Consider the following 16,933-nt stretch of genomic DNA (forward strand, 5'->3'; position numbering starts at 1 on the left):
ATCTACCGAACAATAATCGTCATGCGTGTGATTGACGAATGTTTTGGTTGATGATGGGTCGAGTGGTCTTGACTTCGCTGGGCATCAGCCTGGGACAACTGCTGGCGGACTGCCCGTAAATCACTCCACTGCTATTGGCCTTTCAGACGTACTGACTGTTCCCCTTCCAGAAGTACATTTCATCTGCACAAGGTCCTAAACTTGACTATCATTTCATTGGAAATGTTGCTCTTGATTTCTTCTACGAGGATGCATGATGCCTCTACTTCAGGAGTAGCTGATTCCATGCCCGATATGGGAAGTGTTTGCATGTACGAATCATACATCATCATTGGGTCTCTTCGATCCGCAGTTTAGCAATGATTCTACGCATATATAACTGTAAGCTGTAGGAGATAATGGTCATGCACCCTTGAAGCCCACTGTTCAGTTGATGTGCGGCTGTAGTTAGTGGCTATCCCCCCCCCCTGAAACGGCGACCATTCACTCCATTCCCATCCTCTATAGCTCTTCAGTATCCTCAAACGGCCATTCTTGAGCATTATAAAAAGAGCAGAATGTTCCTAAAACGTTATAGATATGTGCAATCTCTTCCAAAGGCCATACACGAGCTCAACCCAGGAGTGCAGCCCAAATATGCTTCACCATCCTCGACAAGGAGAAAAGGAACGGGCAGTATCTCTGCCCGCACGTGATTCTTCACCACACAGGGAATTATTCTGTTAATATTCTACCTTTCTTCTGTTCTTTTCAAAATTTCTGCCGTTATCATCGACATGACAGAAATCATTTCTCCGTCCACTGCAGCCGGCATCTCTACAACCCAAGGTAGGTGAACACTTGAGACATCCCGGAATGCGAGAAAACGTCTGAACATCTCTCACATTCTTTTAAAGAAATTGGTTGAGAGGGTGGCTCGTTACTTCCCCATCTGTAGACAATCATCTCCCCTGACGCTGTGATCGCATCGCAAAGATTGAAGTTGAGAAATGATCTGTCTTGAGTATTCCACACCCAGCGTTTGTCTCCCCTTCTGTTTGATCTGTTTGTTCTTTAACGGAAAATTTCAAGATTTACTAATCAAATGGTGCTGCAGTTAGTTTGATCTGCAAGGAAATATCTTCTTCTGCGATTGGCTCTACCTGCCAATCTAGGTATTTGACAACTTTGCCGACATATTTTAGTACCTCTACTAACTAACTGCAAGGTCTTCCGAACGATGCGAAGCATCATTCAGTTGCCGAAGTTCAAAAAGTTGTCGAAGTTCAAGCAGTCGCCTCGTTGACAGTGGAATAGTCCTTCTCTTGGGTAAGTTCTCCAACGATGTTCGCGTCTTGGCGGCTGTTCTCGCCCACTTAGAATTATGACTAACTATCTACCGACAATCTGCAAGTTGTTGGAGAAATTAAACATGTTTGCTTTCGCTGAAATCGAAATGGTTCCCTTGATGAGATTCTCCGCCTATCTGCCTCAGCATACTCTGAATAGCACCACTAACGAAAGCCGAAGTGGTATTATCCTCGGTTGAGCCGCCACTCTCCCAATTGCTCCCAGGAGAAATTATTTTCCGCACAACTTCGAAAGATTTCTAGTCATTATCCATCACGTTTAGCATTCTAACACTTACTGAAAAGTCAGTGACATAGATCCTGATGGGAATAAGATGATGCTTTCGTTGTATTGAAGCAGTTTTCTTATCGAGGTTGGTTCACTTCCCACGCCAGTATACCATCATGTCTAACATTTTTTAAGTTGTGATACTCCAGACTGTAGATACAAATAGAGAATTACAGCTGCGTTTCTAGAGATGACTTATGATGACAACTATCTGTGAGACGTGGCTCCTGACCTTGGTAAGTATGCCTCAAACCTCTTGTGATTAGAGTTAGTTCATATGAAATCTCTGTCCAACCCTATCTCATGTACTAATATTTCTCTTTGTTATCTATAGCTAGATTTCACGAATATCCTTGAATAAAGAATTTTATTCTCTCCCCGCCGCTTAAAAATCGCATGAGAGTACAAGAGCATTATACCAACCACTGATCGATTGTGAGAGAGAATCATGCAGAGATTGAATGAAAGAGCATTGCGCTACAAGCATCTCGAACGAGCAACTATCGAACGAGCAACTATCGAACGAGCGAGCGAACGAACGAACGAACGAAGCGAACGGGCACCTCATGGTGCGACGGCGATCGGACGAGCGGTTTATAAGGGATACTGGGGATATAAACTCGGGGGCTCGAGAGAGCAAAAAGGATGAGGCTGAGAATACCACTTGATCATCCAACCGTAATGACAGATGTACAGTTTGTCCGCCGGTCTGACCTCAGTTAGAACAAATAAAGTTGCAAAAATATGCTACGAATAGCCAGCCGGTTAGAAGAATGAATATCCCTACTAATACCACTTAAGGTGTCAACAGTCCTTGTACCCAACATATACGGGTAAGTCAAGTCTTCTTCACTTCACATATCTCATCCCTTGATCCGCTCCCTTGGCCCGGGGAATAGAATTGGCTCTCTCCATTTTCACAGAGGCACTGGTTTCATGTGAATAACATCATATTTCCCCTCTCCCCGAAGTTTTAATTACTCAATCTCCTTATGTCTTTGTATTGACAACTTTGCTTGGATAGCCGTCATTTAATGAACCCAAGCAGGCCCTTATCAATTTCTTATTCCAACTAAACACCTCTAGAAGTTGCTACTTCCCTGATTGTTCAAAACCTTTCTATCCTCTTTGATGATGTCCGCAGCCCTTTCTGCAACAGTATAGACCATGGTCTGGATATTTCCCGCGATCTGAAGAGGAAAGACACTGGCGTCAACAACTCTCAGCCCTTTGGTACCATACACTCTCAATCTGTTGTCTACGACACCACCTTGCTCCCTTGGCTTCATAGATAAGCTACATGAGGGGTGGAAACAAGAGACTTGGCTTTGACGAACAACCTCCCTAGCGTTCTCCAAACTATCGCCTCTGACCTGTGGGATGCGAGCGCCATCGGGCTTGAAGATGTCTCCAAAGGGAGAGGTACGAAGAAGCGTTTCAACGAATTGGACGTGGCGTGCCGAAATTTCTAGATCCAACGGATTCGAGTTGAATTGAGGATCCCAAGTAGGAAGCTCGTCAACATCATCACTGGTGATGTGGATACTTCCACGGGAAAAAGGATGGTTCAACATTGTCATGACTGTCAGATAATTCTCTGGGCTTGTCGGCAAGAGGTAATCCGCCATGCTAGGCGGGTCGTGCAAGACAGTGTGCGCCTGCGAGGGAAAGAGGAAATACTGGACACTTGGCTCATCCGGTTCTTCGAGAAGCTTGCGAATCATCTTTCTATCTTGAGTCTGCACATGCTCATCATACGAGGCAAACAGCGCTTTCTTTGCGTCTTGAGAGTAAACACCTTCTTCATCGGCAAGCGGCACATATGCAACGCTGATATTAGATTGGCCCAAGGGGCCCCTGCCACCGTCTTGGTATTGCTGTAGAAGAGCATTGAGGACGTCCGGATCCCGTAACACGTCTCCCGAAGGAACTCCAGGATTGACCTCAAATGACTGGCATGTAATGGGATGGTCCTGCAGATTCTCCCCGACATTAGAGTTGTCGACTATGACGGGAATATTCAGGCTCTCGAGGAGCGACCTGCTGCCAATCCCGGAGAGTTCGAGGATCTGGGGTGACATAAGAGCTCCTGCAGCGAGGATGATCTCGCCACCGCTCAGCGTCTTTTCACTGCCATCCTTTGATCGGATGAGCACACCAACAGCAACAGGCTCCCCTTTGGAAGTGTCGAAAACAATTTTCTTGACCGCCGTCTCCGTGAAAACTGTCAAGTTCGGTCTGCTCGCAATCTCGGGAGTATAATGCGCGCTGGCGGCATGACTTCTTGTTTTAGTGGTAGGATTGATACTGCCGCCTTGCTGAAATGCTCCCAGGCCTTTCCCAGTTCGCGGGTCTGTTTTCATCTTCAACCCAAGCTTGGAAAAGGTCTCCATCCAGACTGCGTTTGGTGTGCTGTAGCCTTCGCTATAGGAAACCTGGACGGGCCCATTGCCAACTAGTGAGTCGTCATGATATGCGAGACCAAGAGTTTCTTTGGCAGCTTGAGGAGGAGGGTGGACCGTCACGAACTTGCGCAAGTACGGCGAGAGGGAATCATAGTCCCAGCCCTGATTTCCCAAAGCACCCCAAGCGTCAAGGCTACCTCTGGGAGGAAATAAGAGCATCATAAAGTTAATCGCAGATGACCCTCCCAGCTGCTTACCGCGAGGCTGGTTGATAATCCGGTTGTTGAGTCCCGACTGGTAGTTGATGTCAGTTCAAGACTGGGCAACTATCTTCCTATACTGGAGCTACTCACCTGAGGTGTTGAGCTGAAGTTCCAGTCGTATTCAGGCTTGCCATACATTCCAAGGACAAGGCCTGGGGTCTGAACGAGAGCATCACTGGTGCGATCTTGCCCGGCTTCGATCACTAGGACCTTGATGTTTGCATCTTCAGTCAAGCGATTGGCAACTGTCAGGCCCGCCGTGCCACCTCCTACAATAATGTAATCGAAGAAATCCACAACGGAGCCCATGATCGGCTTATGGATGAAGGGTATCTACAAGACGATACCGTAGGTTCTGACTCTGTGACTTTTCGAAAAACCGTTGACGCTGCTTCTCACAAATGTGATGGAGAATCCGAATGCTTGTGAGATCACACTTGGAAGCCCTTCGTTATTTAATACCTTTGGGCATATGCCAAGGACTCTCTTGAAACCTTCAACAAAAAAGGTTCTTCATCAATGCGGGAATTTCCTCGGATTCGTTGACCTTATACGAGGATTGCAAATCATCGACGGCACAATGCTCCATCGGAATCCTTTAGGTAACTTGGCCGTGTAACACATGGTCGCACTGAACAAGGAGCTGCTGAAGTGGCCAATTACAATGGGGCTACGGAGTACTTACATACATGAATTATCAGCTCATATGGGCTGCTGTGTTCCATTCCGTCAATTGTTGGTTGTTGGCTTCGATGCTCCCAAATGACCCCCCGGACCCTGGCTTTCCTAAATAGGTCCTGGTTCAACTTCCGTTCAAAACCTCCATTGGAAGTCAGCTGCCGTGTATAGAGAGATATCCACGCGGGATCGGCCTCAAGAGAATAGACCACGAGTACTCCAAGCATTGAATGCCGCACAAGGCTTTACTACTCGGTTTCAAACAATATGAAAATCGGTATTCAACTGCCAATTATCCACTCTGCCGACCGGGTTGTTGATCCTTCGTGGTGTTGTCAACTCTTGATAAACCCCATCTGTCTCATATGGTGTGTTGTTCCCGGCCAACACTCGGATATTTAATGGTGCCATGTACTTTTTGTTTGTCTAACCATTCAGCATGCAGAATGCATGGTGACGTGATGGTGTGATGGAGCCGCAGAGACGAATGTCAAGTCAAGTACAACAGCAGCATGGCACCGCAAAGATAATATTTTCGCTTGGCTCTGTGGTTAAGATACCTACACCCGACCTTCAACTGTGTCTCGTTTTTATCGCCGTCTTCATGGTTGGACTTTGACCCTTTTAGTGCTTTGTGGACCGCATAAAATTTTGGTTGGACGATTATTTGATCCTTGCCAATGCCTCGGGGTATTAGCATGCTTGTTATCAAGGGATTTGTAGGTTTCTTTCCTGCCAAGTAGTGGATTCAGGTCTTCGTTCGGCAAGGTGGTAATTGACTGATATAACTAGGTGCGCCGACGGGAAAGGGTCAACCTATTACTGAAAGGCTGCCGAATACCGTCATGATCTTGAAGTTGGTCATCCAGTGCAAGTTGACAATATACGGCGGAATATATCAACATGGCTAAGCTCAGAGTCTTTTGTTTATATCTCCGACTCTTCGTAACCTTCTTCTGTTATATGATGAAAGATACGATAGTCTTAAAAGGCATACAGTCCTAGTTGTGCTCGATGACGAAATTCCTCCTTTCAGCAGTGCAAGAAGATTCCGGTGAAGATAACAAGCTGCAAAACAATCTGCCGGCGGCGGCTATATTATCGGCCCCCATGAGAAGAGCTATCGTTGAGTAAGCCACTTGCTGCTCAAGTCTCGTGATTCTTTCTAGAATTCTGCTTTTGGCCGGTTGGCTCTCTTACGAAACTCTGGTTAACAGACATCTGGGGCAGAGACTTGCCATCTCATTTTCGCAAATGTCTGCGTCCCTTCACGACATTCCTCGTGGCCAAAGGTATCGAATGAACGTGAAGAGACAGCCTATGGCTAAATTCGTCCGACTTGCTGATAGTTTTGACGCTACCCTTTTGTTTGGCTTAGTCCGATACTCAACCAGAGGAAGAAGGACCGGACCAAGTGCTCTCTGGTTTATCTAGTGCGAGCGAATGGATATTGATACTCCTTTGAGACAAAGCATGAGGTCGAATTCCTGATTGGCAAAAATAGGACGGAATCAGATCTCCAAAGGAATAACTTCCGACTCGCATCCCAGAGCTTCTTTCCTACGCAGAGCAAGCACCATTTGCAACACCGCTGCCAATTCCATTCTAATGAGAGCCCTAAGCGCATGAAAATAAGAACCGCAGAGATGGTCGTTCAAGATAGTTCACTTGGTCCGGCCAGTCGCTTGTTGGCTATACTTTTGTGTAGTGAAGGCGCACCAACCTGCAACAAGGAGACAACCCATTTGCCATCTCATAAGGGATGATCCAGTCATCTCAGTGCCGAGGGCTCATTGTCAGTGGATGCTCAATCGATACCTGGATTTGATCCATTGTTGTCACCAATGGCCTTTTAGCCAATCGAAAAGGGGTGGAACAAGCAACAGACAGCCCCCAGCCTAGCTGCGTGTGGACTATAGCAGTACTCACCCTCATGGCGGGAGCATATGCATGCAGGGCCGCGGGTCTATGCATTCTCACTTTGGAGGTATGCGAGAGCAATGCATGATTGCACAGAGGCCATTAAACATGGCTAGCTCCAGTGCTTGGAGGATTATCTTCACATCAACCACTGTTTATGCTCACCGAAAAGCTAGGCTTTGCTATTCGAATACGTCGAAGCAGGTCTTCTCCCTATATTCAGCTAGAGAGGGTACTCAGCAATGCGTCCTGTTAGTTGCTGTTAATCTTTCTCACCCGACGTAGACTCGGAAGAGAAATGTAAAAGTGATGTCGAGCTGGATCAGGGACCTTTAGTCGTATACGAGTACCTGGCCGGTACGCCACTCGGCAACCGTTTATTCAGATGAGACGGCTGGAAGACTTTTTGATGGCTTGACAGCAGTACTTCCTCATCGCACGCGCCAAAGTGCACAGTCGTGATTGGGGCATTGCAGGAAAGAAAAGAAAGACATCGTCTTCTCAACCAGAAGTCTCAGTCGGCAGGCCATTCTGTGTCTGTCGGTTATGACACAAGAGGCTCTTTCTGAATTATGACCAATTCTCGGCACGCCATGTCGTAATCCATGGAACAGAGCATCCTAATGGCTTTTTCTCGATGTACTTTTGATATCATGGGTTCGAACATGCCGTGAGCACTGCCAACCGTGCTATACTGGCAGGGTACGCTCGAGCCTCTGCCCAGTCTCTCCTTGCATACACTATTGGAAACTCAGAGTTTTACGGTACTCTTAGTGCTCTTTCAGGAGAGAATGCCGGTGCCATCTCTAGAAATGCCTTATCAGCAGGTCAAGTTATTGGTTGGCGGCTGTGATGGCGACGCAGAGCCACACGGCGGCTCCATCCAAGACACCTCCTGAATTTGTCTCGGGGAGGAATGAAGCCCACAGCGAGGCGTCCGGCTTTCCATCATGGCTTCACACGACCACCGAGACAAGCCGCAATGTCGAAGCTCTCTGCGGGGCTAGAATGTGATCAGCTGCGACTAGAAGCGACCGGAAATATGGGGAGAAGTAAACTCTTAGGGCATTTGCTGTGGGATATATTCTGTACCCATGCAATCGGTCACCGCGGTAGCTGAAAGTCGAATGCTAAAAATGTGAGAAGATACAGAAATCAGCTGTAGCTGATGCCAGAAAAAGGAAAGGCAACCCCATGAACAATCCTAAGACGATAGTGGTGTTCAGCTGAATCTGTACCAAGCATACTATTTCTTCGAATTTGTATGAAATGGTAAAGCGTATAACCAACCCGTTGCTACAATACCCAAGAGGCGGACACGAATATTGGCTGGATTTCGGGGGTGAAGCTGCTTGTAATTGAATTGCCCCTCGTCTCAGCTGAGTACTGTTAGGGCTGGAGGTTCAGCACAGTCGCGTCTAAGCGATACCCATGTCAATTGGGCCGGGTTTGCCAAGATGCAGTCGATCTCCCGTTTGGCATAGCATGTATAAGTCGTGGAGTAGGCAATGCGGCTGCATCCATGGCGTCGATTTAGAATAACGCGCGTATTGTCTCGGCCCCTTTACCTTCTTCTTTCGGGAGCCAGGTCAAAGACAGCCATTAGTCATTTCAAGTAGTATTTCTGGTGGCGGGCGGTCCGACGGAGAGCAGCCTCTATCGCATTTCCTTGCTGCTGGCGTCTCTATTTAGCGCATCACGGGATGCAAGGGAGAAACTTGGCCGTTAGGTGGTACAGACGACGCCGGAGTGGTTTCAAGACCCATCTTACGAAGACACGAGGAAGCCAAGATTAGCCGACTCTAACTCTGACCAGTGATCGAGCTAACACTAGAAAGCAGCCGGAAGCTGCTTCCAAGCACCCAAGTACCTCTAGTGAGTTCTGATGCTGCAGTTGTGAGTGGCCCATTTGTAATAGGAGGGTGGAATTCGGCCTCTGATTGGCATATCAAGCTCTTCCCCAACACCATGATGGTTGAAATAGTGTTCCAAAGGAAGACAGTGCGTTCTAAGGCACTGTATCCGATTTGCCAACCTGTGTGCTCGCAAAAGCAAAAGACGGCTGGAGACGCTAGATCCTCGACAAATTCTCAAATGCTAACAACTATGTTGTCATCGATGTGATGAGAACCGTAGCTTTGCCGTAGTCAGAACGCCAGGACGCAACAAGAAAGAAAAGATCGATGAAAGAAAGTCTCCCTGAAATGTGAGACTGAGACATATGCATGTCTGCTAACTGGAGCTGCGGTTGGCCCTAGTAGTAAAATTTATTAAAAGCAAACTTGGAAATCTGGATCCAGTCATCATGTTGCAGAATGTAATCAGTGACAACTCTCTTGCCCTGTGTAGCAGCTTCGAAAAGTTGCCTCCGTTCCAGTTATTGTTGGGTAATGGGAACTGATGGTGCTGATTATTCTTCTTCCTTTTTTCTTCTTCCTTTTTCTCTGCTCCACTCGGTAGGAAATAGTCTTGAGAACCCTCCCGGTGGCGCAGCTGAACTCGAGCTTCTCCTTTGGTGTTACTGTCTTGCAAAGTACCACCCGCGATTTGGTCTGGAAAGCGAGCAGACTAGTAGGGTGGCGCATTGATGCTTGTCATGGCCAACCGAGTCTCGGCCCTAAAAAGACGGGAAGATAGAGCGCTGAGCGATGCATCACACGTGCCGCAGCCCGCCCAGAAACAGACTGGGGAAACGATGGTATCAAGGTTCGACCTTGCTGATCGAATTGCGGCGCTAGCCTTCGGCCGAGTTTGGTTGAGTGGAAACATTGATCTGTTGATGTGCCGGCGATCTCAGCGCTCAACCATTTAGCCTTGCCATCAGTGCCTCTCAGCCAATCCTTTCTATCCACCCATCAGCCACTCAGGCATGCTATCGGCGTCCATCTCAGTGCCTGGATAGCTAGCCTCAGCCCGAGCTTTCTGACCAAGACGCCTCCTGGGATGTGGGTGGTGGCCGGCTCAATCGAATCTGCAAGCCAACGTCCCCGTCTTTCCGTCTTGCTGAGCCACTGCTCCTTTGTTTTTTGCCCTTTCTGTCTCCGGGATATCTAATGCAAGTCTCATTATTTAATTTTGACGGGTGGAGAGGAAGTCGACTCTGCGTTGTCACTGTCCTGGCAGGGTTTGAAGACCAGGGACTGCTTCCTTGCATAAGCCTCCTCCGAGCTGCAAAACAACATGCAGGCATGAAGCAATAAGTATATGTTCCCGATAGTTTGCCTCTTTGGTCCGAATTTGCATGCGCACACATGCGTATCTTTCAAGTCCCTTGATCGAACCCTTTAAGAATTCGACAGACCTTTCTCCTACGTTTTTGCATCTCCTTGCGTTCATTTTTGGCATCTGTTGATCCCAGAGCAAATCAAAAGATATTCGTCATGGGGCTGCTTTCCCTCCAGTATCGGCGACCCAAGAAGGTCGACTCTGAGACCTATCAACAGCGCCGAGAAGGGTTGGAAGAAGCTGCTGAAGGATCTGTTAAGTCAGGGGTTTCTGGCGCTTCGTCTGGTATTCCGGATGCCTTGAGCTTTGATAGAATCATCAACGGTGGTACTTGTCCAGTAAGGCTGCCCGATTCCTCTTTCCAGATTTGTGTCTCTAATGTTTGTTGAAGCCCTTGGCTATCCGCGACTTCATGAATTACCTCGTCTATGTTGAACACGCCGCCGAAAACCTCCAGTTCTATCTCTGGTTCAAGAATTACGAAAAACGCTTCGCCGAGGCCAAGGGTAGTGATATTGCCCTGGCACCCGAGTGGACTCAAGCCATGGAGGATGAAGTTGTTGCCAAAGTTCGAAAAGAGCAGGTCGATAAAATGAGGCGAGAGCCTGCAGCAACGGCCGCCATCTTCAAGGGGACCGATTTTGAGAAGCAGCCCTGTGACAAGAAGGCCAATCCCTTCAACACTCCCCCTCGATCTCCGAATGGTGTCTCGGAAGATCATGACACGCTGACGACATCATGGGAAGTCATGACTTCGGGCGGAATGTCAAACGCTCAGTCTACCTCCAACGTTAGTGCGCGGACACAAGCTGCAGAAGCTTTCGTGACAGCTGGTGCTAGGCTTCCCTGTAAGTCACGAGGAGACAAACTGTCCGCATATGAGGTGAAAGTTGTCGCTGATCACAGCTCCCGTTCTTGCAGTCACCATTCAGCCGTTTCATCAGGAGATCAATCGCATAATAACAAGCTACCTCATGGACGGTGCTCCACGGCAGCTTAACTTGGCTGCGTGGGAACAGAGAGCAACAGTCCAAGCGCTCTCTCACACAACGCATCCATCTGCCTTTCGAATTCTCTTCAAAAGTGTTGACTCAGCACTTCGACTCCAGTCACATCCCAATTTTATTCGGTGGTCCATATGCAACGGCAATCTCCCTCGAGTTTGGTTCGCTCGCTTCCTTGGTATCGCTCTCATCCTAATAGGATTTGCCGTCGCCATCATCCTCACTCTCAGCAGGGCCGGACGCGGCTACCGAGTTCTTCCTCTCATTGCCTGGGTATTGGGAATGAGCACATTGGTAGCCGCCTACAAGGGCATGTGTGTTGTCTTGCACGGCTTGCATCACCGCCATGTCCGCCCGTGGGAGCTGTTCACCCAGGATGACGGAGAGGAATTCGGCATGTCAAACATGGAATCATTCGGCTCTAACAATAGCTACGAGGATGAGCCATGGGTGGTCAAGTATCAGGAACGCAACATTGTTCGTAAAATCTTTGACCGTGAGATATGGATCCAGGAGCCTGCTTTGAGGCAAATCCAGGACACCATCTTTTGCCAAGCACTGCTAGCTGGCCTTGTTTTTGGTCTCATTTTCATGGCAGTTTTTCTTGCTGTCCCAGGAGGCCACTTCTTTTAGAAGCGGCCCAAGTGACAGTGGCAAAAACACAAACTGTAATAGTTTGAATTGCGACATATCTGTCTGTCTGTCTGTTTGTCTGTCTTGTCTGCCTGTCTGTTACAGGGACCAAACTCCGTAAATAGAATTGAACGCCTTTCAATGAGAATTCGATTGAACTCCGAAACCGCCACCTGCCAATTGTTGCCATTGTCGTGAAATCATGTTTGTCGAAAAGCCGTATCGAGTCATTATAATTGTCTTTTTGCCGTGATACCTTGTTATACTTTTCAGCCGGTTTGTGAGGGGAATGAAAAAATTACAAGAGAAAAACATGAAAAAATACAAAAAGATGAGAATAAAAAAAAAATTAGAAAAAACGATAGAAAGCAAATGGAAAAATAGTAAAAGAGGAAAGAAAAAGAAAAAGGAAAAAAAAAAAATAAAAAAAAAATTAAAAATAAACATTGATAAAAAAAAGATGGAAAAAAAGAAAAGAAAAGAAATACAGAAAAGGTAGAAAAGACAGAAGAAAAAAAGGCAGAACCCAGATGCTATGCCAGAAGTTGACCTGAACCTCTTATTTTTTCCAACTCCATCATGAATAAGTATGGCAATGCTCTCACAGCATCATTGTCGTAATCAATCATTGCGTCAGTCATGATAAAATCGCTCATTTCTAGGTAAGCGTCTCTGAAACATGCCCAGATCTTTCTCAGGGCTTGGATGTTTATAAAGCGTGGCCAGAACGGCTCATTCTCCATCACCGCATCTACAAGTTGCGTGACGACTGCCTCGGGAGTTTTGGGGAAAGTCGCACAATCGGCAAAATCAATCAACCAGAACTGCACGTGGCCTCGGGTGTCTCTCCCCAGGACAAATTCAACACCTCGGGCATCGACGCCACAGCTCCAGTGAAGTATTGCGAGCGTCGCACCCATAGAGGCAGCAAGATACGATACTTCGACGCGCTCCGCGAGCAGGTGGTCCAGATAAGCTGGCCGGTCGTGCATGTCAGTGTTCCATGGATCAGACAGTGGTTTTGTATCTCCCAGATAGACCTTTGCGAGAAAATGTTTGGACTGGCAGGTACTGAGAGCTTGGCCCTGGGCGCTACGGGTCAAGTATCGTTTGATGAGATACTTGGTATGGTGTTCATTCAAAGGGCGAATGTACTCCATGAAATATCCGCTTGCGTCAGCAGGAAACCCGTGCAAATGCTTGAACGTCTCGGAGCACGGTGAGGATGAAATGTTTGGATAGAAACCTGAACACTCAGGCACAAATGGAAGATCAACGTCGAAGCCATGCATGGTCAAATGTTTGGACATTGCCTTGAATGTTGCATCAACATTGGAGTGAACTTTGTACTCTCTAAATATCCTCTTTGTGTTCCTCGACATCTTGGTAACGCGAAATGGTGGCATGTTGGCAACATAGATCCATGCCTTGTCTGTCTGAGCAAGAAGATGGGCCTGTAGTGCATATCTTAGCATGCTGGGAAAGAGGAGAGCTATGAGGGCAAAAGACAAGGCTGTTCAGAGATGCAAATAAGACTGACATGAGCCCAAAATGCAGAGATAGTTGAGCAGAGGCATCTTGACATGAGAGTTGTTCTCCTGGTCTTTGGTTTCTTGTCGACTGGTGGCGGTGTGAAGATGATATCTCTTATGCGATCCATTGTAGACACCGCAAATAGCAACAGTTGAGAGGCTAAAAGGTTGATGGAGGACTCAGCTGGTACCGTAACGGAGGTGTGCCACAGGGGAAAGGAGTCCATAGAGGCCGATTTAAAGGACGCCTCCTGGAAATGGTTCAGCACTGGCGGCGGCGACCATGGCTAATATACCGACACTGCCGTGCAGCCAAGGCCATATTCGCATCATCACAGCCCTATCGCTCCAAGACGAGTTAGTATTAGCTTGGTGTATTTGATATGCAAGGCGTCTTCTTACCTGTATGTCCACTCAAAGAGGGGGACGAAGCTGCATCTGTCGCTGGTGAGGGGCAGCGGCTCGCCCGGGCTGCCCTGGTTGATAGGTTGGCAAGGTGGCTCACGGGGAGAAAGGCAGATATATGAAGCAGCCTTCTTGTTGTCGATTGGCTTTTAGTCTGTTTGTAATAGCGTCTGGTGTTGAGTAGCCGGATGAAGGAACGATTGTCCGGTGCTTGCACAGGTCTCTACCATGCTGATTGTGGCGCTAGAAGGCCAATCTGGCCCAATCCTCTAGAAGCGATAAGATAGCCAGAAAGCTACTCTTCCTCTGCAGGTGGGCAACTCTCAGCTACGGAAGAGCTGGACTCCATGGAAGATCCTTGATCGTGAGAAACTTGGAAAGCGAGGCAGCAGGTCGACAGGGGACGGCACTTGTCTAGGCCAGTAATTGGTGGGGTTGGTAGTGATTTTAGTATGCTGTAGTACAGTAGTGCAGTGGAGAGAGGGGCCTGCATTGCTTTTTGGGTAGCGTCAACACAAATGAAGAGAGGAACTTTGAATTGAATTCAATCGAGGGAGAAGTTGGAGGATGAGGATGAAGAAGAAGAAGAGAAAAAGTTTACGCGGCGGGGTTGAAAGGCCACGTATGTCGTACTCGTACTTGTGCAAGGTGAAGGAAGGCGCGCATCATCGTATGGAGGGCCATCGAAGCGAAACAGAGTGGTCGAGGTAGGTGGAAGGCAGTGAGGAGGAAGGAGCTCAGCTCGGCAGAGTGAGGGGTACTTGCAACGCCAGAAAGCTTGAATATGAGTATGAGTGCTTGGTACCAACAACTTATAAACTCAATGGCCCGAGTGAGGAAGGCAAAAAAGGTTGAACTAGCCTGGCTCTCCTGGCCATCGCGGAAAGCATCATTTGAATGCCGTTAAACCGACTATAGCCTTGATGTTGGCCGTCAAAAGAACACGGCTCGTGTAAACTAAATTTTGGCGAGATGAAAAGCTTTTTGCGCCATGATGCCTCGACTCGAATGGTTTCGTCTCTCTGGCATCATTGTTATCATTGTTGTTTGCGAAAGGGTGTCTCGGACATCTTCGACCACCCAATGCAGTGCCTTGATACGCCAACTCAAATTCCGCGTAAAGCATACCGGTGGCATTGGTTTGTCGTAGCAGACACGCCGTCGTCGTGCCGTGTGGTGAACGGAATAGCAATCAAGGCCCAAATGACATTCTGGCCCCTCTACTTTGCTTCTCGTGGTCTAGACGCTGGTCTCAACCTCGTGCCCATCTTATAGCCCAGGGCACTGCTCTGTCGTGCCGCGCCATGAGGTTGCTTAGCTTGAATGGCCAACGTTGGGCTCACTCGATGCCCTACACCTCGATGAGCCGGCGCTGCTAAGCGGACGGAGCCGATTGGTGAGGTTGTGTAGCGTCCTCGTTGGTAGCGTGCAGGAAGCGTGCTGGCTAGCGACGCAGGAAGCCACCATGCAGACCTGGTAGCGAACATGCATGAGGAGGTCGTTGAAGATGTGAACACATAATAGATTAGCCGGAGAAGCTGAGCTTGTGATCACTTGGAGGATGATCACTATTGGATTTTGTGCTATCTCATTTATTTGGTGGCTTGGAGATGCATGGCGAAGCGGCAATGACTTGGGATATGTAAATGCTCTTCCGTGTGCGATCCGATTGAAACATCCACTTGTCTCCGTCGGCCGCAGTCATGTCCGCCCCGATTCCGGAACGAAAGTGCCGGTGAGTCCGCGTGCTTATTCTTGGGCAAATGTTTATATCCCGGGCACTCTTTGTACGCCCGGCTGCTGGAGACGAGGCCACCAGGAGATTGGGGACAAACTACTGTCCTGTGGGTCATCTTCTATTGCCAGTGGGACGAGTTTGCTTCCTCTGTCAAGTATGGAGAATTCCCCAGAAAGGAAATTGCTGAGCGTAGAGATCAGAGATCTCACCGTAAGTTTGCCTTGTGTTTATATCAAATCGGGCACCGTGACCATACCACTAGGAATGACGTCCATTCCCGGCCATCATTTGTGAAGTTGGAACTCATATTCAATACTCTAACGTTGTCGAGTACCAAACAGATGCTTGATTCAGACGCATAATAGGAAACTGCGGGTTTGAAAAAAAAAAAAAGAATCCTCGTGGGCCGTACTTTGAAGGTGGTATCTCTCGTCTTCTCGTCACTAACATGGGGAAATGGCACAATACAGCCAATGATGGCGCAGTGATAAGGTCTCCAGCATGCTTCTGATGCCGAAACTTGGAGGAGTGCACAGACACGGCTCCAAGCTGCAAGCCTGGCTGCCAATGGTGGATGCAAGCTCGACTTCGGCACATGACCAGAAAGCCTCAAAAAGAATCACACCCGGCTTCATGACGACCAAAAGCCGAACGCGGGGTTCAGCAAGACACCTAGGCCAGTCCCCAGATCAACTCCCCAAATCTAGAACTCGGTGAGGGGAAATCGAAAGACATCGTCCGAGGGGCTCCATATCGGAGCTCCGCTTTTCCGGTTCCAATCGGAGATGGCTGTGCAGATTCGGGGGAGCAAGCCGCCCGTCCGATGAGGTCGATGGCGATGTCGATAAAGAGGTTGCAGCAGCCTTGCGTGTTTTATTTTGATTTCCATCTCAGCTGAGATGATGAACATGAGATGTGGGCTTAGTAGAATCCTCTGGCATCATGTAAAGGAAATCAGCGGATCCTTCAACATGCAGCGGGCATCTCCGAACAACATGTATAAGCACATCAATTGGTCGCCTTGTTCATTCATTGTCCATCTTCACGGCTCTATCACTGTGACAGAGGAGCAGAATAAGCACGTCGCAACGCTTTCAATGCTAAGAAGGGGGTTGGAAAGGCTGAACGGTCCGTACTGGTGGTATGTGCGATGAGACTGAATGATGCCGTGCCAATGGAATCGCGCGTAATACCGAATCCTTTTTTTTCTTCTCGGGCATGCTGCATGCATTGTTGCGCTGCATATCCTTGGCATGCATCAACCCAATCATGTACAAGGGAGCAAGCAAGATAACGACGTCATCCCCAAGCTTGCTCAAGGGAACATGCAGGCAGCCTGTCAGTTGCTGTCTTGTTTTTTCATTATGTACTCGTATTCCGCTCATCAAATGACTGACAGCAGGTATGTGACCAAGCTGGGGCAAAGGAAAAGAGCCAAGGCGAGCATTTGGCCGGTGGACCGAGCTGCCTCGGTCAGCGGCGGGTCGGACGGCTCTTGCGAGCTCGAGTAAGC

At 48.3% G+C, this 16,933-nt stretch overlaps 3 protein-coding genes across 3 annotated transcripts; 1 reads left to right on the plus strand and 2 right to left on the minus strand.

Moving 5' to 3' along the window:
- Positions 1–2,699: 2,699 nt before the first annotated feature.
- On the minus strand, positions 2,700–4,594 carry M431DRAFT_73409 (GMC oxidoreductase; the record flags this gene model as incomplete). Its single annotated transcript, XM_024922123.1, has 2 exons — positions 2,700–4,316; positions 4,376–4,594. 2 exons carry the CDS (start codon positions 4,592–4,594, stop codon positions 2,700–2,702), a joined length of 1,836 nt encoding a protein of 611 aa, XP_024780306.1.
- A 5,292-nt stretch (positions 4,595–9,886) lies between these two features.
- Positions 9,887–11,935, plus strand: M431DRAFT_502767 (hypothetical protein). The gene is made up of 3 exons (XM_024918208.1): positions 9,887–10,446; positions 10,500–10,956; positions 11,030–11,935. Exons 1-3 carry the CDS (start codon positions 10,264–10,266, stop codon positions 11,743–11,745), a joined length of 1,356 nt encoding a protein of 451 aa, XP_024780307.1. The 5' UTR covers positions 9,887–10,263; the 3' UTR covers positions 11,746–11,935.
- Positions 11,936–12,261: 326 nt separating this feature from the next.
- Positions 12,262–13,768, minus strand: M431DRAFT_191796 (hypothetical protein). Its single transcript, XM_024913210.1, has 3 exons — positions 13,680–13,768; positions 13,286–13,623; positions 12,262–13,199 (listed from the first exon to the last, which is right to left on the minus strand). The coding sequence occupies exons 2-3, from the start codon at positions 13,502–13,504 to the stop codon at positions 12,279–12,281; spliced, it is 1,140 nt and encodes a 379-aa protein (XP_024780308.1). The 5' UTR covers positions 13,505–13,623; positions 13,680–13,768; the 3' UTR covers positions 12,262–12,278.
- Positions 13,769–16,933: the final 3,165 nt, after the last annotated feature.

This window comes from Trichoderma harzianum (genome assembly GCF_003025095.1).
Source record: "Trichoderma harzianum CBS 226.95 unplaced genomic scaffold M431scaffold_1, whole genome shotgun sequence".
Classification (NCBI taxonomy): Eukaryota; Fungi; Ascomycota; class Sordariomycetes; order Hypocreales; family Hypocreaceae; genus Trichoderma; species Trichoderma harzianum.